Genomic DNA, 25,064 nt, shown 5'->3' on the forward strand with positions numbered 1-25,064 from the left:
CCCCCTCCTCCCCCTCTCCCCCTCTCCCCCTCCTCCCCCTCTCCCCCTCTCCCCCTCCTCCCCCTCTCCCCCTCCCCCTCCCTCCTCGCCCTCCTCCCCCGGCTCCCCCCATCTCCCTCCTCTCCCCTCTCAGGTGGGGGGGGTCTCGCTGTGCTGCCTACGCTGGCCTCAAACTCCTGGCCTCAAGCGATCTTTCTGCCTCAGTCTCAAGTGCTGGGATTACAGACATGAACCACCATGCCCAGCATGGTTTAGTTCTCCTTAACTATTTGTGCCTACCCCAAGGCAGGTGCTGGCAGTAGCAATAGAAGGGATTGGTTTCTAGCACTGATGGCATTTGGTGGCTAGTAATGGGGATACCAGAGGGGAAGTTCTCAAGGAGGTCCTTCTGGGCGGGTCTGACTTGGTGTAGGCTGAAGTGTAAGTGTGAGCCTGGCTCTCAAGTGGTCAGCGTACATTAAAGGCGGGCACATCCAATGACTTTCAAAGTGACTTCTTGGCTTTTCCTTCATGCTAATGATGGTTTTTCATGTTCCCAAAGAGTCTTCCCAAGAAAGGAGGGCATGCCCAGAGCACTCAGCATTAACTCAGTGGGAGGGTTAGGTTGACAGGCCCACTGGAGCAGCTGACACTCTAGAGTTCCCATTGCATTTCGGTCACTTTTCCCTCACTTTCTAGAATCCTAAGGCCTATCTTTCCACTCCACAGTCACTGTATACAGTCACTGCACATAACCCGTGTGTCCCTCTCCCAGCTGAGCCCAGCCCCATTTCTGTCCCTGTCCAACCTAGTTCTTGATGGCTGATGCGTCTGCAGATTCGGCAGCTCTATCACTCAGGCCCACCCAGAGTCCTCAGTGTTCCCTCCCTTACCAAGCCCTTTCTTCTTCTGGGAGGAGACCAGGTTCATTCTGTTCAGCTGTGTTTGTTTGCCAACAGACTTCAATCCCCGACTCGGAAAGCAATCTGGATCAGAGCTGTTTGTCTCGCTGCAGCACAGAGATTTTCTCTGAAGCCAGCTGGGAACAGGTGGATAAACAGGACACAGAGGTACAGGCTCAGCCCCTGCTCTGAGTGCCGTGTATGCAACTATTAACATTTTGTGGTTCTTCTCCACCCCCATCCCTACCCCGTGCCCTGGCCAAGGAAGAACCTCATAGCACGGTTAGCCTTGAGCCTTTGGCATCTCAGCTTCTGCGAACCCACATCAAACTTAGAATTTCTGAGCCAGGGAGATTCAGCTGCTCTCCCTCTTCCTTGCCTCTATGAACTAGAGCCTTGCCAGCTCTCACAGTGACCCAGGGTGCTGCTGCCTGCCATTTTATCTCAGGGGAGATTGGAGCCCCTCCAGGGAAATGATTTGGACGCCTTTCTTGTACTGTTGACATCAAACCTATTGGGTTGGTGCCACTGGAGCTAAATGCGGTCCTTGTGACTCTTGCTTCTCCAGCATGGCTCTGCTGGCTCCAGCTATGACTCATCTCCTGTCACTAACCTGGTCCCATGTGTTTTGCAGATGACCCGTTGGCTCCCTGACCACCTGGCTGCCCACTGCTATTCGTGTGATAGTGCCTTCTGGCTCGCCAGCAGGAAGCACCACTGCAGGTGCCATTGGGGGGTGGTGCGGTAGGGTGGGCTGGGTATGGAGGCTAAAGTTTGGCCCGTAGAGCCTGTAGAGTGGAAGGTTGTGAGCATCTGGCTGGCAGTGTTCTGTCTGAAGCAGTCCCCTGGGGTCTGATCTTCTGGTCCTCCAAAATTAGTGTTTGCAGAACTGCATTTGGTATCTTTGTTCCAATTCAGAATGATCACTATTAAATTTTAAAATGTGCAAATGATAGCCTTTTTTATTTCCCAGATTGGTAGAGCGACAGCCACCACTGAAACCACCATTTCTTATTCCCAGCATAAAATTTCTTCCCATTCAACATGGCTGCTATGAGCAAAAATAGTTCTCTTGCTATAGGCAGGGAACTTCATTTTCCTACTCCTCTTCGCTGCTTCCTGACTCTAAACCTGTTTTCCCTTGTGCCGTTGGTGAGCAGCTTGTAGCTGGGGGAAGCAGTAGGAACAGCTAAGGACAGAGTCTTCCAGTCCTAAGGCTCCTGACTTCTTTTTCCTTCTGGATTGGAGTAGTGAGTTACTAGGGATGCTTTGCCCCAGCTGGGGTGGCAACTGTCTGGTGGATATTCAGCGTTCTTGGGATAAGACGTTTATCAGAGTCATGCCATGGCTCACCCACATGGGTGAATCTGGATTGAAAATGGAACAACCTCTCTGCCTCGTTATGATGCTTCTGGGACCATATATCTCCCCACCCTGCACCCCATACCCGAATGTCTTTGGTTGGCTTCTCCTGAGCTCTTTCTTCCCTCCTTGCAGGGACGCTGACCGTGTTGATCAAACGTGGTGAGCATATGCAACAACCTATCTGTGATGTCTGTACATCTACAATAACTTCACACTAACGCTGTCATTCCCCCCTCTCTGCACTCACTGGGGTGAGGCCTGGGTTAGGGTCCACAGGCAGGCAGGTGGGCGTGTGGGGGCAACTGAAAGCAGCTGACTGAGGAGACCATTGAGGGTGTCAGGCTGCAGCCATGTGCTCCCCTCCTGACCACACAGGTCAGCCAGGCCTTCTTGCTTGTGACAAAAAGCAGTGTTTCAATAGGGGCTGGTCTCGTGTGGGAGCCAGTTGGGTTGTCAGAGCTGTTTCTTTTGGATTAGTCATTAAGATCCCAGAATGATGCTAGTAACTTTCAGGTCAAATAGCATCACTGTTTCTTCTTCTTTTTTTTTTTTTTTTTTTTTTTTTTTTTAGAGACCAGGACTGAACGGAGGTGTGATCTTTCCAGATAATTGTTTTAGCATGAAGACTCCATTTAGGGTATTTCAGGATCCCCTGAAAGAAATCACAAAAGCTTAACTGATTGACTTCATGTCAGCCTTTTCAGCTGAACTCCAGCAGGGATGTTAAATAAATGTAAACATTCAAAATTTTTTTCTGTGTAACCACGGTTCTTGCTGACTCATGCTTTTTAGAAACAGAGTTGTGATTTTTTTTAGTTCTTTGTCCTTCCATTTCGCTGTGTCCCACCTTTTCCTTTTGCAGTATTTCTTTTGTCCCCAAATGGTCTTCAGTATTCTCTCCTTCTGTGCCCAAGTGGGCCTTAATCCAGCAGGTTTGCATTCTGAGAAACATAAATGAAGTTAGTGAATGATGCAGGCTAAGAAAGAGGGTCTCCCTTGAGCTGCCTTCCCCCTAGTCTTTCGTGGGCTTGTTAGGCTCCTTGGAGTTTCTTGTTGTGTTCATTGGGATGATTTGTATTTTAGGGCCCAGCAAAGGTAGGGTTGTAAGGTGGACAGAAACTCATCCTCTGCCACTTCCCTTTCTTGTTAGCTGTGACCGGCAACTATGTGGGTGTACAGAGGGTTGTAAGGTGGGCAGAAACTCATCCTCTGCCACTTCCCTTTCTTGTTAGCTGTGACTGGCAACTATCTGGGTGTACGGACCTGTGTGGCACAGTTGCATCAGAGCTGAACTTTCAGGGGAGGAGGAGAGGGAGGCTTGGGCCCTGGGTATAGTCAGGCCTTATGGATGAGCTCTGATTTTCTCTGGAGATGCATGGAGCAGGGGAGTGAGCCATAATTGACTGACACCAATCTAATAAGGGGTATGTGTGTGCACGTGTGTTCATCTGTGCTCTTGTCCTTCCACCTTTCCTCTTTCACTTTGAGCATGCATCACGGGCTGCTTGTCTCCTGGCTTTGCATGCTGCTGGCAGAGCAATCCAAGATGGCAGCAGTGTACCCTTCATGTTGCTGCCTCTGAGCCCCTGGGAAAGTGGCCCTTAGGCAAGGCTCATCATTCCCCAGCTGGGCTGAGTAGTTGTTTCTCTCATCTGAAGGACCTGAAAGCAGCTCCATTTGACTCTGGCCTCTTAGTGTTCACAAGCTACACAGTGACCATTGTCCAGGTGGATGTGGCCACTGGGTTTTCTTATATCAGGACTTACCCATTATTGGGTCCATTTGTTCTCACAGATATCTCTTGAGCAGCATCCTCCTGTATACCTGGAAACCTCGAGTCATAGTGGTGAGGCAGCCATGTATCTTAGGCTCTGGAGTGAAAGTGGCATGTGATTCTGCTACATAGGGACGCCCTCCCTGCTCACTTTGTTCCTGGGCTAGAAAAATGAAAGTGTTTGATCTCAGAGGAGTCTCTAGCACATCCAGATTACACATAGCCAAGTCTACCTTCTGAAGTTGGTTTCCCCCACCCCATACCTACTAGCTGAAACTAACAGTTTTATTTCTTCTTCCCATCTCAAGGAATTGTGGGAACGTGTTCTGCTCCAGTTGTTGTAACCAGAAGGTTCCAGTTCCCAGCCAGCAGCTCTTTGAACCCAGTCGAGTGTGCAAGTCTTGCTATAGCAGCCTACATCCCACAAGCTCCAGCATTGACCTTGAACTGGATAAGCCCATTGCTGCCACTTCAAACTGAAGCTCAGTGACCTGGGGTGGGCAGAGGCCAAGATGCTATTCCTCTGACAGGTCCACACAGCCTGGGCAGACCAAGAGGCCCGTGCACTTGGAGTGGGGGCATGGAACTACCTGTACGGAGTGACAGAAATTTGGGATGTACCACTGGATTGTAGATTGATTTTTTTTTTCTTTTCCTGTCCCTCACCCCACCCCCGCCGCCCCTACCTTTTCCATCCTTCCTCTCTGCCTTCAGAAAACAAAGTCCCTTGGTTGTCTTAATTTCTTTTTTTTCTGATGGAAGACCAGAGGATGCCAGGCCTCTGTAACAGCTGAGCCACCTGCCATCAGGTGACGCTGAGGGATGGCTTGCCTGGTTCTTCTGGGTGACAGGAGGCTGGTCAGAGCCAGGAGTGGAGATCTGAGACAGTGAGCTGGGAAGAAAGCCAGTGCTAACATTTGTGACCATTCCTCACGCCACCGCCACATCAGAGCTGTTTGGGAAACCTTCGCTGTTGGGGAGGCTGGAAGCAACTTCCCTAAGAGCACTGCCTGGTGCCTTCTCCCTCCCCGGAGGGGCTGGCCCAGCCCCACCTCACAGATAAATGGGATCGGCATTTGGAGGGAGGGGCACGTGGTAAATGGCACTCTTCAGCCCCCCTTTGGAGAAGGAAGGTATATGATCCTTTGGGGCAGGTGAGAGGGGCTGGGAATGGGTCACCAGCATGTTGTCCCCTGTGGGATTCTGTTTTTAACTTGACCCAGGTTGGGGCTCCCTCAGGGGGCTGCCTCCCTGGGCCAGGCTCTGTAGTGCTTCCCACCCTCGCGCATAAGAATGGAGACTGGCCAGAGTGCAGTGGCCAAGGCCAAAGCCTGCCCTGAGCCCAGGCATACCTGGGTCCCTCTTCCAGAGCCTGGTCCCCCAAACAATCTCTTTTCCTCGGCCAGCACAGGGAAATCCAGACTCAGGGTTCCAAAAATCCCCCTTTCCCAAGCCAAACAAATCATGGATCTCCCCCTTGAGGGTAGAATCAGCCTTTAGAGTTAACAAGCCTCTGGAAAAGGGAGCAAGTCCCCATACAATCAGCCTTCCTCCTCCCAGCTGTCCTCTTCCCTGCTCCTGGCTGCCTGAGTAGGCATGTGTCTGGCTGCTGGCCAGCAGTGAAGGGTCACTTGGTGACTCTGCAGGGTTCCCTAGAGAAGTGACATGGCCTGGAGGAGATTTGGGGCACCTTTCCTCAGTGAGCTTTGATATGGTCCAGAAAGAGCTTTAAATCAAGAATATTTGTGGTAGAGGTGAGTGTGGGAAGGGTGGAGAGGAGTTTAGGGTTCGTGCTTTGTAATCTTGGCATCCATGTTTTGTGCCTGCCCTCCCTCTTGGGGAAGGGCCATGCTTGGCTCTGCTGAAAGCTGCTAACTGGTGACAGGGCAGATAAGCCTGAGTTCTGACCCTGCCCTGTACTCTCCTTCCCCTTTGGAAGCAGTTCCATGGCCAAGGGCAAGTTGTGTCTCAGGAAGGTGGCTCCTGTGTGTGCCTGAGTGTGATTAAAGTGTGGCCCAGAAGCCTTTCCTGGTGCTGTCAGTCCAGGCAAAGCCCAGAAGCATCTGCGCACATCTCTGACATCCAGCGGTAGCAGGTTGCTCAGAGTTTGAGTTTAGGGAAACAAGGTGTAGTTCTCCGCACTGTGTGGTCTGGTCATGCAGGTAGGGATAAATCAGTCTAATTGAAGATTGTGCAGTTCCTAGTGACAGGTGCCAAGAGGTTATGATACGGGTTTCTTGGGTCTGATGTACAGTGTGAATAAATGCTTGCAACTTTTAGCCCTTTTTTTGATCAATGAAGCACTTTTTTAATATTTTCCTTTGTATGTAAAGGAGGAACCGTAACTCTCCGTAGCTGTACATATAACCCTTTTCTCCTAAAGAGGAGTCAGTCATTGCTCCTATATTTTTCATTTTTTGTCAAAGCAAGAAGTAAATACTTTAGAATTGTTAAATATATAAATAAAGTGAATAAAGTTGAGTGTTCCGCATGGTAGCATTTGCTAACACGTTCTAATTCTTTGCCCTGTGGTTTATCCCCTCTTCATCCCTTTTTCCTCTTACACAGAAGTGGTTAGAGGTGCTGCTGGGAAACTGACCTTTGGCAAAGGAAAACTACGGATTTCTTTTCGACTCTAGACCTTGGCAAGGAGCCCCACCATGATGCCCAAGCTCTGAAACATGTTTCCTTAATGATTTTGCCCCTAAGATCTCTTAAGCTAAAAGAAGGTAAAGCAATCAGACGTCTCAACAGTCAGCTATTCTTATCTTGAAGAATTGCACATCAGTAATAACTAAAACTACCTCCGGCCTCTGGGCCTTTTTTTGGCAGCTGCTCTGATTTCAGGGCAGCCAGTGCTCTGGCCCCTTAATTCCACCCCACCCCGGGAGCATCAGGCTGCACCTACAGTGTTAGGAACAGAGCCCTGCATGCAGTGGTAAGTGAAAGGAGATGAGGGGTGGGGACTGGAAAATGCTTCTGCCTATTCTTGGATGGCAGAAATTGGGTGGGCAGAGAAAGAACTTGGAGGGGCAGACACAGAATTAGATGTGATTGGGTAATGTGCCCCAAGGATAGGTTTCCCATCCTCCGTCCCCTGACACAGGGAGGAACCTCTGCTCCTTAGGTCTTTGACTTCTGCTTCCAACCAAGCAAGACTGTGGCATCTGGTTACTTCTAGACTAGTTCTTCCTCTTCACAGAGGTGAATTTTCTTTCACCTACATCACTGTTGGGCATCCTACCCATCCCACAGGTCTGTGCATGAGGTGTGTTGCGTAGTACCTTCCTTGGGAAAGTTAGTGTTGTGCCCAGCTCTGGGGTTGCCAGCCCAGCATCTGTGGTGAGTGGGCTGGGCCCAAAGAATGACCTGCTCAGAGCCCCACTGAGGACCTTAACTCTTTGGGGGCAGTCTCTCTAGGGTTACTCTCTGGATGTAACCTCTGCCTAAAGTGTATAAGCACTTAGAAACAGCTCAGCTGGTTCCAATCTGAAGGCTGAGAGTTTGGTCCAGCAGGTATTTGAGAATAAGTCTGTCCTCTAGGGGGCGAGGGTGTCACCTCATTTGCCTTCAGTTGACCAGGGAACCCAGTCTGTATTCAGACCAAGTTGTGAACAACCTATGTGCCATAGCTGGCATGTGTCTACACATAGCCACTACTGTTCCTGAGGTCTAATGGTTTAGCCCTCAGCAAATCAAGACCTCGAGGCTGTTGGAGGGGTCCATAAATGGAGAGCTGCTGGGTATAGGAAGATGAAGAGCCCGGATGCTGGTGAGACACACACAATGTGGATCAAAGGCAAGGAATTGCCCAGGTGAAGGTGGCTGCACATGGACAAGGGCGGCTCTCTGTGTAAGGCCACCTTTCCTCAGGCTATCACATGGAGGAAACTGATCTGAAGCAGTGGGGTACTAACAGTGACCTTGAGCTGCCAGGATGTCTTCATCTCAGAACTTTCCTAACCTGGCACTCTCATTACCTTCCTTTCTGTGCTTTGGCCGCCTTAACCTCAGTCCAGAAAGATGATACTGCTGCCTTAATCTGAGATTTTCTAGTGAGGATATATAGTAAATTTTTTCTCTAGTTAATTTTGCCAATATGTTTAGTTACTTTCCATGTTAGCAAAGAATATTTTAAGAATAATGGTACTGTGACAGCTAAAGGAGAATGAACAGAATGGTGCCAGAGGATCTGTTAACCAGTCTCTGTCTATTAACAAATATCAAAATGGGAATTGAAGATATATTCTAGAATAAGATTATAAGCTGTTGTCCTTGAGATAGCTGATACACTTGGCTGCTTGCACTTGAGGCTAGGAGAGCCCATGCTTGTTGAAGTTAACTCTAGCCCTGACCTCTATTGATCTTTAAAGAATGAGGGCTGATTGGAAGGTGCTGTTGCGGCATTTTATTTAGCTGGTGCCAATTCAAGTGACCTTGTTTCCAGGGCTGCAGCCATACCCACCCAATTGCATTAGCTGACGATAGGCTGAGTTAAAAACAGGCCCTGGGCTGTGGAGGAAAATTACTGATTCTCCATTTGGAATTTTGGATAACATGGTAGGTGTGCCAGCTGCTTAATTTCTAGTTACATTTGCAAGGAGGTGGTTCTAAGTTGAGGTTACTGAAATTGACAAGATTTCTTGAGGGCAGGACCAGAGGTATGAGAGGCTTCTAGTCATGAGTAGGAGGTGACCTGTACACACCCGCACGGAGGCCTGTTCCTCTCGGCTGCTATGGAATTCATCTGCTCCATGTTCTGTGAAGATACCAGTTGCTTCCCTGCTAGAACAAGGCCTCTTTCTACGCCAGTAGGTGTTGGAGGCATGGGGGGTATGGCCAGGGGAAGGGCATCTTCTGAAATGGGAGTTAAAGTTTTTAAACGCTGCTATTGTATTTTATTTACCATTTAAGGTCTTTTATATCTGAGCTCTTAGGCTACTTTTCTTACAGTGCTCATAGCAGTTGCATTTGAATTGTATTTTCAGTGAAATTTGTTTTACATTGGCATTTAAGATCGGCCTTTAACTGCTTTCCAACTCGTTTATAAGGTTTTTTTAAAAAATGAAAACATAACCCATGAGGCTTGGATGCTGTTTAAGAAATATACTGTGTGTTGCTGCTGACAATAGTGCTTGCCTATTGTAACAGCATTGATTCTGCTGTAGCCTCAGTGACCATTTAAGTTGAATAAATCTCATTTTCACCCACAAACAGTTGTTCAGCCCCTGGATTTGGGTTGCCACTCTGGTTCTCCAGCCAGTGCTGTGATGCAGGGTCTTAGGTTCAAGGAATGGAATTGGCTTATCCCTAACTTAGTTCAGGAGGGAGGAGCTCATCAAGGAAGGGGTGGTGTAGAGGTAAGTATTTGTCTTCCAGAGGCAGGATGCATGAAATCCCAATGTTTAGAGGCGGGAGGGACTTTAGATCTCCTGCTTTCATGGTTTTCATACTGTTCTGTGGGGAAGGGAGCCCCAGGCCCACCCAAACATTTATTAGACTCCCAAGTAATATCTGATATGAAGAAAAGTTTTGGTGCTTAAAATAAAAGTCTGAAAACTGCTAACTTAATCCAGCCTCTTTTTTCATTGAGGAAACTGAGGCCCAGAGAGGGGCAGAGACATCCAGAATATCCAGTGAGTTTACAGCAGAATTTGAACAAAGAAAACTTTCCTGACTTCTTCCCCCTCTTGTGCTCCTGGGCTTCCAGAAGACAGCCTTATGTAAATAGCTATATTAACATGGTTCTCTTTGAGTTAGCCAAGCCAGAAATCTTGGAGAGCAGTTTAGTATAGTTGCTACCAAAAGGCTTCAATCAAGAGCCATCCTAACCAAAATGGAAAGGCTATGATATTACAGTATAATCCAGTGTTTGTTATTTAACATTTCAAATACATAAAAACAAGTGATACTTTCTTAGCATGAATCATCTATGTTCAAGTCATAACATGTTGGGTGGGGAAGAACATTTTTAATGAATGCAAATGGCTATTTTGAACTGTCTCAGCATCCAGTTTATTTCTGAATTTTGTTTTGGTTGTACAATATGGGGGGAAAATCCTGAGTTTTACAGAGTAGTGGCAAATGGTAATAGTCACAGCTTGCCTGCTGGCTCTGGTTATTGACAACACTGAAGTAGATATGTGAAAAGGGGGATTAATAGAATATCCAACACCTGCTTTCAGTCCTTACCCTCCATGTACCAGGTAAGAAACACCCAAAGGTTATAAGCATTAGAATGACTCCAAGGTGAGGGCCACTAGCACTGAGTTGGGCCTGGGCTTTATGATCGCAGCACTGGACCAGTGCCTCCTGTCAGTGACCCCTGCGAAGTCCACACCCACGTAGCAGTGGAGACCTTACTGTGAGGTCTCAGGTAGCCTCAGCTAGTGTGTGTGTTAAACTCTTGAGTGTGCATGGTTTAAAGATGGTTATTAATAAATATGACATGTGGAACATGTTTTCAGAGAACGCCTGATGCACGAACACAAAAGTCACCTTGAAAACTACCAGCGTGGTAGAAAGAACCTGAGTTTCAGAGGCCACAGGCCTAGGGTGGAATCCCAGCCCTGCTGTGCCAGCTGAGTTGCCTGTGGGTGTTCAAGGAACTCTCTGAGCCATTTCCTCATCTACAGCAGAGCACTTGGCTCCTAAGTCGGGTTTGAATGTGGGTTCTTGGTAAATGCTCCCTTCCCCACCATCCCATGAAATGAGATGGCATTTCTGTCTCTGGCTTCCAACAGACATTGGAACAATCGGAGCTGGGCAGCGCTTCCTTCCACCATATATTAAAACTAGGCCCTACCCTGGCTGCTTCTACCTTACAGGGGTAAAATTTTGACTCTGAAGCATTCTGATCTGAATTTTGCACTAAATTGCAAATATTTCACTAGTCAAAGATGAGAGTTGATATATGTAGTAAAGAATTTTTAAACATGCAGGTCTGCATGTGCACTGATGCTTTAAAATTGTGTAAAGGCAGTGGGAGGGGAGAGCTGGGAGAAATTGCTTGCTGGGATTGAGGCAGCATCTAAGGATTCCTAAGTCCTGCCATGGCAGCAGTCCTGTGGAGAATGATGTGGCTTCGCTTTGCTGAACAACTGATGAGATTTAAGTTCCTGACTAAAGACAGAACCATGAGACATAGACTAGCTTTCCAGGTTGAGAAGTGGGGAAGGCAGAGCCAGCGGGCCTCATCTCTGTGCAGCACAGATACCTGAGGCCAGGGCCTGGGCCAGGTTACGTGCTCTTACTGTCCTTTTAAGAATCCCAGGGCCCAAGGTTGGAAAAAGTGAAGACCTTGCATTCAGATGTTCCTCCCTACTGTCTACAATGCCAGAGGAGCCCAAAGTTGCTGAATGTATTTAAGGCTGGGTCATCTAAGTTAAAATAGACATGAGTTAGTGGTAAGTGCTTGCCCGAGTGTATTTTGCCAGCTGGAAGATCAATCCTTAGAACCGGAGGTTCTTTTGAGTCCCTGAGAAAGTGCTGTTACCAGCTGGCATGCACTGTACTGGGGCAGCTCCCACTTTGGAAGTCCTCCTCAGCCCCTGGGACAGTCTGCATTCTCAGGAGTGGTATGATTCTTTGTTCTCTTTCATCTGCCTAAATAAACCAGCTAGCTGCTGCCTCAGAGACTGCTGGCTGGGTCTCGGGTAGAAAGCGTCTGTCAGCCTGCCAGCCTGTTGCCGAGAAGAGGACTGATTGAAATGTGGGCCAGGGTTGGAATTCCTTGCCTCTGAATAGTTGTCACTGACCCCTAGAGAGCATCTTAGTTTTGGTCTGATAGGAGGTGGGATGGGGACTTGGCTGAGAAGCAGCTGCTGGGCTCCGGCCTGAGGTGGAGCAGCTCCACTTATAGGAGGCATTGCAGCCAGCAAAGAGGGCTACCACCTCTGGCAGCAAGGCACCTCCAAGGAGCTGCTCCTGGGAGTTCCTACTTAGGCTGATTCAGGGGGAGGAACAGTGGCAGGCATGAGGGGCAGGGAGAACAGTACTTCCTTCTCTCTCCCTGGTGCAGCAACATCTGTGAAGCTTGGTGGGGGTGGGGGCAAGAACAAATGTCACCAGCAGTGCTGCTCTTCTTCCTTTCTCCCACCTCCACTTTTCTGTTTTCCTTCCCAAATACCCAGAGGTTCTAATGTGATCCCCTGGCTTTGGACACCCTGGGCACCACATACCATCAGGTGGGCAGCCCAGACTCACCAGGAGGCAGGATGGCTGGCTGGAAACACCAGTGCTGAGTGCCTCCAAATAGATTGTTTTTTATCTGAACAGGAAACACGCCATTCTTTCTGCTGTTCATTCTGAATTGGCTGAAGTGGGTGCAGGCCTGGCTTCTGGGCCCTGAGGGCTCAGGGCATGGCAGGAAGTACTCTCCTGGTACTTTCTTGCCCTGCCAAGAACTGGGGGCAGAATGAGGTGCTGGGTACTGTAAGGGATTTTGAGCAACCCAGTATGTGAACCTTTCAGTTTACAGAGCACTTTGGAGGCTGTTTTCACTACAGAAAAGATTCTACTGTAGAATTTTCCAGTAGTATTTTGCATTTTAAAATATACTGTTCATTAACACAAACAATACAATTACAGTTCCCAATTTCTAGAGGTAACTGACTTAACACCTTTATCTAGCAGGTTGTCTTGGTTTCATGTTTTAAAAATGTTATGCAACAAAGCTTTCTTTACTCGTTTTCAGTGTCTGTTACAGACTAGTCAAACCATGGTACAGGATTTTCCACCAGAAACCCTAACACTTTGGAGGTTAGGGAATAGGTGATGGTTGAGTAAGTGACAAAGATGATAGTAGCTGGAATGGATGCTATCAGGCTTTGTGCCACATCCATCATGTCTTCAGACTCCTTTTCTTTCAACCTTGTTTGATTGGCTCCTTCCCCTGTCCCTACAGCTATCCAGTTCTCCAGCCTGAAAAGCAAATTCTTGCAAGTCTGCCTCCACCAAGTACCATATCTTAATCCTTCCCTTTACCATCAAACTAGAAAACAACCAGTTCTATACGGTCTCTGACTCACTGCTGCTTCCTCCTCAGCCTGCTCCTGCTGCCCCCTGACACTTGGCTCTGGCGTCCCTAAGGACCAGCCAGGCACCGCAGCCCCACCCCAAAGCACTCCTCAACCACTCCACAACACGCAATCTTGCTGCTCTTCCTGCGGCTGGCCCATCCTTGGGACTTTGCCGGCAGCCCTCCTGTCCCTGCTGCCTAGGTATGGTGCTCCTGAGGCTCAGCTCTCTGCCCTGCTTGCACACATGCTTGCTTGGAGATACAGAAATGAACGTACTGGAAATGGAGGCCTGTTAACCACAGATCCATGCGTGTCTCTGCCACGGATGCAGCAGAGGCCTCCTGCCCCAGGTGCTTGGGGAGACTGAGAGCATCAGGTGTCCCCACCTGCATCACCCTATGTGGCCATGCTTCACTTGCGCACTCTGTCCCCCTGTCCCCCTACCCCCACACAGCTCTGAGGCATTAACTCAGGGACGAGTTCTCATGGGCCTGAAGACTGCTGGCTCAGCCTTGTCAGCTAGGAGGGAAGTCACAGGGCTGCACCTGAACTGAAAGGCCTGCAGCGCCTGCCTGTTCCTTTTCTCTGCTTGCATGACATAGCGCCTAGAACAGGGGTAAGTGTTGGTGCCAGTTTGCCCTCCTCTCCCTCAACCCCAAGTAGGAAGTTCACCTATTTCCACATTGTAGTTGAATTCACCCTGATGCCCACCCCCTTACCCCACCCTCTCCTAGGACTGGAAAAACTGGGACTAGGAAAAGCTCCTTCACTCAGTCTGTTTATGAAGTTCAGTCCTAGGAAGTTCTGGCCCCCTATCAGGCAGGAATAAACCAGAACACCCAAAACTGCACATGGCTTGTATGTGCTGCTCTAGGTGAGGGCAGAGTGACCAGCAGCAGGGACCTCTGCCTCTTCTCACCTGGGCCTCCCAGAGACCTTTGCTAGTCCCATGTCCTTCAGGTGGCCCTGCTACCCTCCAAAGCACTCCATACCCTCAGAGATCACTTACAAAGCCTAAGAACCCTGGCTTTCTGCTCAGTCACCCTCTGCCCTGTTCTGCCTTAACGTTCTGTGTCCCCTCATTGCTAGGGACCGTAACCAAGGCCTCCACCATGGGGTCTTGGCTTCTACTAGCTCTGGTTATATGACTCATTTAACAAAGTAATTGAGGGCAGAAGCTCTGTGCAGCCTTCAGTGGTGACTCAGACACGTCCCTGCCCCTACTGTTCCATGAGATGACATGGCACTTCTGTCTCAGGCACTGTTTGCTCTGAAGAATGTCCTGCTTATTAGAGAGGCTCAGGCAGATAAATATATTCAAGGACACCCATTCATAAAGAACAGGGACCTGAGAAAGCCTCTTAGAGTCAGCCCACTTAGAATGGAGACCAAGTTTCATATAGTAAATAGAAGGGTTTGATCAGAATTTTACCCTGCAAAATGAAACTGTTAAAACAAGTACCTGTTTTTGAATTAATATATATGATTTTTATCAATTAAACATGTACAACATGATTTTAAATATGTATACATGGTGGAATGGTGAAACTGAGCTAATTAACATATGCATTATCTTACATAATTTTTGTGGTGAGAGCACTTAAAATCTACCCTCTTAGTGATTTTCAAGAATACATCACGTTGACTGTGGTCACCATGTGGTATAATAGATCTCTTGAACTTATTCCTATCTAAGTGAAATTTTGTATCCTTTGACCAGCATCTCCCAAATGTTTTGTTAAATATCTTTTAACAAAATGTAATTGTAACAATGGGCTAATTCTTTGAAGTATTTAAGTGTATTCACCTCCCAAAATTATATGATTGCACAATAGGACACCATTTCATGTTTGATTTTCCAGTGTAATAAATCACAGGATCATTTTTGCAGAAGTTAGTCAAGGGCTTCCTTAATTTCCCTCTTAATCCTTTAACCACTGATATTCACATCATCCCCTATGAAGCACCTACTCAGTTATATTTCCTCTTCATTTGTTAATGGACCTGCTAACTTAGGTCTTTATTTGCCAATGGCTACACTCATGTGAGCAGTTTCCCAACATCTTTCATCGACTCTATGAAATTTTGCATGTTTTACAAACCTTATTGTACTTTGCCCCTTATTTTGTATTTTCAATATCAGAAGTTTATGACATCTCACAATCCATTAACAGGCAGGAGAGCTGGGCAATGGTGGATGGGGTGTTAAGCAGGTAAAGATGTTAAGTGAAGAGTCATTTTCTAAGTGCTCTGTTGTGTCAATCCTTTTCAGGCCGGGCACGGTGGCCCACGCCTGTAATCCTAGCACTCTGGGAGGCCGAGGCGGGTGGATCGCTCAAGGTCAGGAGTTCAAAACTAGCCTGAGCAAGAGCGAGACTTCATCTCTACTAAAAATAGAAAGAAATTAATTGGCCAACTAATATATATAGAAAAAAAATTAGCCGGGCATGGTGGCGCATGCCTGTAGTCCCAGCTACTCGGGAGGCTGAGGCAGAAGGATCGCTTGAGCCCAGGAGTTTGAGGTTGCTGTGAGCTAGGCTGATGCCATGGCACTCACTCTAGCCTAGGCAACAAAGCGAGACTCTGTCTTAAAAAAAAAATAAAAAGAAAAAGAAAGAATCCTCTTCACATCTGATGAGCACCACAGCCTAGTGGCCACAGGAACTTGGATACTGACTAGTTAGATGTAGCTCTGAGGAAGAAGAGCATTCATGAGTGTTTGACCCATGGAGCATGTCTTCGAAGGACAGCAGTAGCTTCAACAGATACTAGGTTAAGGTAAGCCAAGGCAGGAGGGCAGGTTTGGGGATCTGAGCCAGAGTGCATGGGTCAGCAAACAAGGGAAGGCAGGAACTATTTGATAAAGGTTTAAGCCAAAAATGTCTCCTATGTCAGGCGAAATGCTGGTCTCAATTCTATAGCTGTTTGAGGTTTCTGAATAGAGAATGGAACAAGATAATAGGTAAGATTTATTATGAGCTAGGCACGGTTTAAGTACTTTACATGAATTAACACTTATCATAGGACCTCACCAAGCTTAGAGAATTATATCCTCATTAGAAACTCAGGTGACTGAGCCAGTAGAGCTGTTAAGGCCTTTGCCCAAGGTCACCCAGCAAATAAGCAGTAGAGCCATGGTTTGAATCCAGGCCTTCTGCCTCCTAAGGTCACACTGTCAACCACTCCACTGCCTGGTTTCTCCTGAGCCTGCCGGGAGGCAAGACAAAACGAGTTGGAAGAAGTAAAGTATGAGTACTATCACATTGGTTTTACATAGGACTATTTCTTTCTGAAACTCAAAACTGTGTTATGCACAAAGCAGTCACAACTGCAAGAGGGAACCAGCTACTCACTAAAATTCATTTTGTTTCTTAGGATCTGTGTCTCAGTGTACAGCTTCCCTGTCTAACACAGGGACAAATCAGCATTTAAGATCAATTTGCAGCAGACACCAGTTCTGTCAGGTGTTGAGACAACCTCAGCCTGAGGACACTAGAGCTCAGAATCTGCCCAGGCAAGTGACTGTGTGTGCACAGCTCTATGCCACCCGACAGAGCCCTGACTCAGGGTTGTGGGACCTGCGTTCCAGCCCCCTTAATCACTTATCTGGGTTGGGAGTGGTTAAGCACTCTCCTCTGCTTTAATTTCTCATCTGTGGGGCTATTGAGGATGCAGGGAGGAAATAGCTCATGTTTTACAAAGTCGGGCTGTTCTGCTCTGGAGTGGGAAGGGTGGCATCCTGCCAGTGCGCTCACATGGACGTCTCCTGTGGCTGATTCTCTGCACCTTACCTGCTTTCCCGTGAGTCCCATGGGAGATGGTGGGAATCTGCTTGTCTGCCACGCAGCCTGTCAGCTACAAGGCAGCAGCACCTGTCCTCTTACCCAAATCTGCCAAACCCAAGAGAACAGAGAGATGTCAGGTTTTTCATATTGGGTGGACCAGTCTTGGCTATCTCTAGCCAGGGTAGTCTTCAACGTGAAACACTAAGGTTGTGGTGTTGCCAGGGACAGGTTTTCTGGGAAAGGTGAGAAGCTCTGCCCTGGGCTGCTGAAGTGTCCAAGAGACGGGCTCCCTAGCGTGGCCTTGCTCCCAGCATAGGTGAGGTCTGGGCTAGTGGCCAGCAGTGCGGGCCCCTTTCCTTCAGGGGCCGCCCTACCTCCATGTTGGCCAGCATCTGCACGAGCAGCTGGTGGTCCCTGAACTTCCCCAAACACAAACCTCTTGATAGGTGCCCATCCTGAGAAAGGACCGATAACAGGTGATCTCCTGGCCAGTTTATGGTGTTTCCTCTGTCCCCTAAGGGCAGTATTGCCTTGTGTGGCACCTCTATGAACACAGATGGCCTGCACCCCATAGGGAACAGAAAAGTGGGGTTAGGCAGCAGGTCCAGAGGGTAGAGGGGCACCCCATGCCTGCCAAACAGCTTAACTGTGGCCTTAGGGGAAGTGCACCCCTCTTAGAGTAGGAGCAAACTTCCAAGGACCCTCAAACACCGTTTTCTTGTGATGCCCTCAGCTCCGCTCTGCACTTCAGTAGTCCTGCTGTCCTGCGGGTCCTTCCCACCTGCCCTGGCCCCCATGTCCAGAGCTGCTGCTGCTGCTTCCTCTTCCTTCCCTCTTCCAGCCCAAGGTCCCACGCCGCTGCAAGCCATCCAGAACAACAGCCTCACGCTAAGGCATAGAAAATATAGAAGCCAGAAACGGCACAACTGCCCAACAGGACAAGGGATAAATAACTTGTGAAACATTCATCCACAAAACAGAGCAATGTTTGTAACAATGTATGTAACAAGCTAGTTACATATAACCACATGGATGAATTTCACAAAATATTGGCTGGAGAAAAAGAATAAAATTATGTGCTATATGATTCCATTTATAAGTTCAAAACCAGGCAAAACAAAGCTATTTTTGCGGGTGCAGAGACATGGTAACTATTAATACAAAAGCCAGGGCCCTGGTTGTCGCTGTGGGGCTGGAGAGAGCAGGCTAGGGAGGATACATAGAGGTTTCTGGAATGCTGGTGATGTTCTAGGTCTTTTTTTTTTTCTTTGAAACAGAGTCTCGCTTTGTTGCCCAGGCTAGAGTGAGTGCCCTGGCATCAGCCTAGCTCACAGCAACCTCAAACTCCTGGACTCAAGCAATCCTCCTGCCTCAGCCTCCCGAGTAGCTGGGACTACAGGCATGCACCACCATGCCCGGCTGATTTTTTCTACATATTAGTTGGCCAATTAATTTCTTTCTATTTTTATAGTAGAGACGGGGTCTCGCTCTTGCTCAGGCTAGTTTCGAACTCCTAACCTTGAGCAATCCGCCCGCCTTGGCCTCCCAGAGTGCTAGGATTACAGGTGTGAGCCACCATGCCCAGCCAATGCTCTAGGTCTTGATTGGAGCAGTGGGTTTATAATTCATCAACTTCTACAGATACGTTTTTATGTACTTTCATACATGTGTATTACTCCATGAAGTTAAAAAGAAAAAATAGCTCCCCAGCCCTGCCTTGGTTTTCTCAGGGCACTGGCCCCTGTGTGCATGCCTGTCACTCAGCTGGCCTCAGTGGGGAACATCAGGCGGGAAACTGCCGGGCCTAAGGACAAAGCGGTGGCCCAATCATTCAGTGGGTCCTGGATCAATGAACCAGGAGTCCCACCTTCATTCCTTCCTCTAGGTTGTCCTGCCCCAAGTGCTGTCACATCCTTGCCCCAGCCCCACTGCATTCTCCAGGGAGTTTGGCTGTGTTGACCTGGAGCACCTAGTTTCCTGGCTGCTGTTGGGCCTGGCTTGGGTGGCCTTCCCTGCCCTAGGTCTGTTTCTTATGGAGGGAATCTGCTATGACAAACCACTCCAGCACCCTAGGTTTAACTTTGTGTCTGGTGGGATGTTTTTGGTCTCCATCATTTGCCTGTGAAAAGTGATCATCTCACAGTTAGGGAAACACTGTAGGGACCTCATGCCAGGGAACCTTTGATTGTATACAAGGATACAAGCCACATAACAATGTGAGTCCTACTGTGTCAGGTACCCCATTAGGCACAGGATCCTCATCCTCATGGCCAGGACTGTTAGGACATGAGTAAGTGATGAATGCTGCAGAGCAGTCTGGAGACCTGTGGGAATCTGGACTGAGCAAGTCGGAGAAGGGAAGTCATGTCTAAACTAAGACCTGAGGGATGAAGAGAGAAAGAGAGGGAAGATGCTGAGCCACTGCTGTCCTTTCATTTAGCCCTGACAACAACCCTTTAAAGTAGGTGGTATTCCGATTTTACAGATGGGGCAACAGGCTCAGAGGTGAAGAGCCCAGCCCAAGGTCACCTCGCTAACAGTGGCAGAATAAGGACTTTAACTCCAGCCTACATGACTGTTGTTACAGTCGGGGCCAAGAAGGATGGTGGTGTCTGGTTATGGAGCAAAGTGGATGTGCGGGATCAAGAGTGACAGAGTAGCACTGACGTTCTGTGGACTAGGGAAGGATCAATCAGAGATGACTCCCAGCTTCTGCCTTGATCGTCTAGGTGGGCAGTGATTCACATTCACCAAGATGGAGAAAAGGGAAGGATAGGTTCGGAGAAAAAAAAGTTCATTCACCTAAATTTGATACATTCTACTTCAGTTAAAAAAAGCAAGTTGATTAATGAAAACAAAATGGAGATGATTGCATGCCTAGAACCCTGGCCCTATGCCCACCTTTCCCTCAATCCCAGCGTTCTCCCGCATCCTTCATCCCCTCCTTCTAATGTCCTCACGTACACTGGTTCTTTCTGATCTTTGTGCCCTCTGAGACTCAACCCCAAGCAGATCATATCTGGGAGGACCACCCAGAAGATGCTGCCCTTGGCCACACCCTCCACCACCTCCCCTGTGCTTTCTCCTGCTCTCTCCCAGCCTCTCCCTTCTCTGCAGAAGTTCTATAAGGGCAGGGACTGCTTGTGTGCCTGGGCTCCTCAGGGTAGAGTCCCCCAGACCATTCTAGTGCTCAGACCATTCTCTGTGTGTAGGGCCAGCTTCGTGGCATGCAACCTCTGTTGTCGCACAGGGCCCTGAGCTTAGAAGGGCCCACCTGTGATTGAATGCTATTCTGTTACCGTCTTGAAATTCCTAATATATTTAACAAGAGGTCCCACATTTTCATTTTGCACTGGGCCCCACAAATTATATAGCTGGTTCTGTACATGTGTCTGCATCATGATGTCAGCCAGTGAGTGGCAGCCTTCCCCCTTGGTGACAATGAACCTCATTTCCAAGTAGGAAGACCCACTGCTTCAACTCACAGGGAAATAAAGCAAAAAAGAGCTCACTTCTTTTGTTTCTATGAAATACAGTTTTATGTGTAGTTTTATGGGTAATAATTTAGGAGGGAACCCTTGGGAATAGAATACCAAAATAACAAATTATGCTCCATTAACTGTGGCTAATTGTTTCTTACATCTTGGAGTGGAGGCACGCCTGAGCTGCTTTGGCACTCACAGTTACAGGTAGGGAGGTAGGTCTGCTTAGATACACCCTAGGGCCCCTGGGCAGGCAGAGGAGGAGGGAGTGATTTAGTATGAGTTCAGCATCTGAAATCTGAAATGCTCCAAAATCTTAAGTTTTTGCGCACTGACATAACACTCAAAGGAAATGCACCTTGGAGCATTTTGGATTTCGGATTTTTGGATTAGAAATGCTGAACTGGTAAGTGTAATACATGTATTCCAAAATCCAAAAACAAAAATCCAAAATCTGAAACACTTAAAAGGTCCCCTAGCCTTTTGGTAAGAGATATTCAACCTGTAATCCCAGCTTAGCTTCTGAAGCATAAAAGCATAGCAGCATCCAAACATGCAAATAAACCTTAGGACAGCCCTGCAGGTCTAGTGTCTGGTTTGACTTTGTGGAAGAAAAGTGTTTCCTGTTTTATGGAACCCTTTTATCCGCCGCTCCCCCCCCCCCCCAGAGAGAGCCATTCAGCGTGAGTCACAGAAGGCTGTGCCTGGGACTGTCGGAACCCCCAAGAGGAAGGTTGTAGGTCTGGTTCATGCTTCACTTAGGGGAAGGCCTAGGACTGGTCCTATAGTCTAGACTGGACCAGGAGGCCAGGCTGGGGATGGGATGGGCAGTGGGGCAGGCATGGGGAGAGAAAGAGGAAGGTAACCAGAAGAGAAATGGGTATTGAAGGTGACTCTACAGAAAGACCATAAGTGGGAAAGTCAAGAAACATTTTTACCACCATCTGGAATCCACGGGTGCTGGAGATTGACTTTGAGTAGGCTGTTTTCCTTCTGGTGAGGAACAGCTTCTTCTAGATGTGGCAAGGTTAAAAGTCCACACTATTAATATGTTGGATAGTGAGCCTTCAACAGGGTCTAAAATAGGACTTTGACCCATACAAGAACAATTTTGCCAGTCTTCGGGTTTTCTTTCTTTGGGGTTCTTTTGGATATGTTTAGCTCTATGTCCATCATCCAGGAAAGACAAAGCTAACCCATTCATTGTCAGCACAGAGAATTCTGCAAGGGTCACTGAAGACAAATTATGCTGGTTTGGGAATAAGATAAAGGAAGATAAACCTCTCTTTCCACAACTACGTGCTAACCTAGAAGTACCTAACTGCTTTAGTAATTTATTTTACCTCATTTGACACTGATCTATGATGTGATCCACATGACTCATCATCACCTAGAAACTCTCTAACTGCTTTCTCCTGCCTCTGTGCCCTTCCCAGCTCTGCCTGACACACTACCACCTTGTGCCCCAGACTTACTCCTTCTTCTCATTGGTTCTTACAGCTGTCTTGTGCAATATGGGATTGGTCTGGGGTTCCCAAGAGTAGGCCAAGCTTCCTCTCTGGTAGTGCTTTCTAAAGTGGTATTGGTTTCTGAACTGAGAGCTCTATTATGAGCAGATACTGCAAGGACTGTTGTTCTGAAGATGAAATTTCATATATCTGAACGTTGCCAAAGAAGGCTCTTCATTTAGCATGGCGTGTATACTAATACTATGGTCTTCTATTTCCTACCTAGAGAACTCTTGCTATTCATTGACCCACTAAATTTTTGGGTTTTGTTTTGTTTTTTTGGAGATGCGGTCTCACTACATTTCCCAGGCCAGCCTCAAGCAGTCCTCCTACCTCAGCCTCAAGAATAGCTGGGATTATAGCATGTACTGCCACACCTGGCTTATCCAGCAATTCTTGGTGTGCCAATTTGTGTTTTAGCTGTGCCAAAACGAAGGATCAGGATTATCTTCTAAACAAAAAGAATGAGCTCCTTCCCCTGGGTCTAGGCACTAAGGCATTTCCCTGCTCACTAATGGGGTTAAGGGTATTCTCATTTGTTTACTGCAAATAAAAATTGTGAAATTTTTATTCTTTGCCCATTTTTATTGGGTTATCTTTCATATTGGTTTATAAAAACCATTATATATTGGTGTTATGAACTTTTTATGAAATATAATGTAATCCTAGGCTGTCACTTGCCTAAACAATTTTTTTAGTGTCATCTTTGTTATTAGTAAGCTATGTCTCTCAGCCTCCAACCTGCCCTTCTACAGTCTGTTCTGAGATGCTGAAACTGAAACAGCAAAACTACAATTCTTAGCCAGCTGGCTTCTTGCTAGATCTTGCCAATGGGGCACTAGAGACTAGAAGACAGGAGGAGAGCAGAGGGAGTTGCTCCTACCTGTTGTGCTTGATGCTCCAGTCGGTGTAGCTCCAGTATTGGCTTGTTACCATGAAGGCAACACTTGGTTCCAGTTTCCAGCCTCTATTAGCAATCCCAGGATGAACCTCGTTGCAACTCTTGGAGGTACCAACTTGGTTGTACCGGTGGTAGGCAGAAAAACGGCCTTCCAAAGATGTCCACATTCTAATTCCTGGAACCTAGTGAACATGTTATTCAACATTGCAAAAGATGTTGCAGATGTGATTAAGGTGAGGACTTTGAGATGGGAGATTATCCTGAGTAATTGGGCTGGGCCAATGTTATCATAGGGGGCTTTAAAAGTGGAAAAGGCATGCGCCTGTAGTCCCAGCTACTTGGGAGGCTGAGGCAAGAGGATCACTTGAACCCAGGAGTTTGAGGTTGCAATGAGCTATAAGGATGCTACTGCACTGTACCCAGGGTGACAGAGCAATACTCTTATCTCAAAAAAAAACAAAAAAAAAACAAAAAAACGTGGAAGAGGAGGGCAAAGTGTCAGTGTCAGAGTGAGGATGTGTGAAGGACTCAACTGGCCATTGCTGGCTTTGAGGATGAAGGAAGGAGCCGTAAGCCAAAGAATGTGGGTGACCTCTAGAAACCTAGAAAAGGCAAGAAAATGGACTTTTCCCAAGCTCCTCCAGAAAGGAACACAGCCCTGCTGGCACGTTGGTTCATAGCTCAGTGAGTTAAGCCAAGAATGGCTGTTGAGGTGCTTGAGGAGAGCAGTGTCCCCTGGGGCTCAGAGTTCCAGTCTGGTTCTGCCATTGGAGACAACATCGTCCCTCTCTTGCCCTCAGTTTCTTCATCCACTGTGTGTGGGGCACCATTATCTCACATAACAAAGTAAATATTTCTCATCCCTGAAGGGCTATTAGCAGGGAAAGAGGATGATCAGATATGTGATTGGGAAAGATCATGTGGGCTGCAGCATGAAGAATGGTTGGCTCACTCTTCTCATACATATTTGTCAAAAATATTACCGATCTTCTAAGGACTCGCTCAAATGTCCCTCTTCCACAAGTACCTTCCCCACCCTAGCTGACCTCTTAGTTGAAATTATTCTCTACCAGGTGCTCCCCATAAAATGGAGAACTACATAGACTGCAAACTCCTTGAAACTGGGAATCATTTTCATCCATGTGTGCTCTCCAGGGATAGGTCCATACAAGGACTTAATAAATGTGTACAGAATTATCTTCTGCACTAAAAAGCCATTGTCGTGGGGCAGAGGAAGGAATAAGTGAGGCACTCAACACTTGTTTGGGACTCAAGCCTTCTTTTGATAAGGGCATTTATCTGCAAGCCTCAAGATGTGTATGATTAAGCATTGCAGGATGTATTTCCCCCAGCTCTGAAAGGTTTCCATCTGCCTGGAGTGCTGATGTTGAATAGGACTGTCTGGGAAGTAGGTCCTGAGGCCAGCCTGGTTTATTGTCACGGGACTTTAATCATATCCTGCAACTCTGAAGCCTGAGAGCTTTCTTTTCACCTCGCACAATACAACGCCAGCTTTGCCTCGCTGGATTATTGATAAATGGGAATGAGCAATAGTGACCTGCTTTTTCTTTGCTTTTGAGAATTTGGCCCATTAAATATATTATTCCTTAGATTCATGCAATTCAGTATGATGGAAATAAAAAGCTTTTATTGAACACCTGTTTTACATTTTGAAGATCAATTCTCTTGTTTTATAATTTAAAATAACTTACAGGAAAAAAATCAAAATATCTTTTATTTAAGGAAAAGCTAGAAAATTCCTGTGACTTTTTTATAGTGTCTGTAACCAAGAACGGTGGGCCTGAGACATCCAGAAATTTCCTAAATTTTAAAAAGAATTTCACTGGCTATTAAAAATTATTCTGGGATTGATTTTTATTAATACTCTGAGAGTGTGGTGGGGACAGGGTTTAATTGAGAAGGGGCATGTGAGAACCTTCTGCAGTGACAGTCATACTTTACAATTGGATACAGGATACATATGTGAATACATTTGTCAAAAAGACTAATTCTAATAGCAAGTTATGATGATGGTTATGCTTGAGAGTGTAGAAAGTGATCAAAGTCACCTTGAATCAGAGCTCAGCCCCTGCCATGTTCACATGTCCTGAGGCTTTCATCTACCAGCCCATTGGAATCCACTGCTGAGGGCTGGGCAGCGAGGAAAAGATGTCCGGTTCTCCAAAGCTGTTGAACCTAGAAAATAAAGGGGAGGCAGGTGTAGAACTGTGGAAAATGAGAAAGATACTAGCTAACATGAACTCCATTCTATACTTGAGTGTTTTATTTTTCTTCTAGCAACATGCTAAAAAACAGCTTCAGGGGAGGATCAGAGCAGAAGTTCCCAA

The 25,064-nt window shown here is 47.2% G+C and overlaps 1 protein-coding gene across 8 annotated transcripts in view; it reads left to right on the top strand.

Moving 5' to 3' along the window:
• MTMR3 (myotubularin related protein 3) overlaps positions 1-9,232 on the top strand; it is a 134,506-nt gene extending 125,274 nt beyond the window's left edge. For 2 of the 8 annotated variants that reach the window (XM_012763878.2, XM_012763880.3), the window contains 4 exons: positions 939-1,049; positions 1,516-1,604; positions 2,379-2,405; positions 4,329-9,232. In XM_012763878.2, the coding sequence (XP_012619332.2) occupies positions 939-1,049; positions 1,516-1,604; positions 2,379-2,405; positions 4,329-4,500 (399 nt within the window). In that variant the 3' untranslated portion in view covers positions 4,501-9,232. The remainder of the gene's footprint in view (positions 1-938; positions 1,050-1,515; positions 1,605-2,378; positions 2,406-4,328) is intronic. The other 6 variants (XM_012763879.3, XM_012763881.3, XM_012763882.2 and 3 more) reach the window with 3 other exon arrangements.
• Positions 9,233-25,064: the final 15,832 nt, after the last annotated feature.

The sequence above is a fragment of the Microcebus murinus genome, chromosome 22 (assembly GCF_040939455.1).
Source record: "Microcebus murinus isolate Inina chromosome 22, M.murinus_Inina_mat1.0, whole genome shotgun sequence".
NCBI classification, from domain to species: Eukaryota; Metazoa; Chordata; class Mammalia; order Primates; family Cheirogaleidae; genus Microcebus; species Microcebus murinus.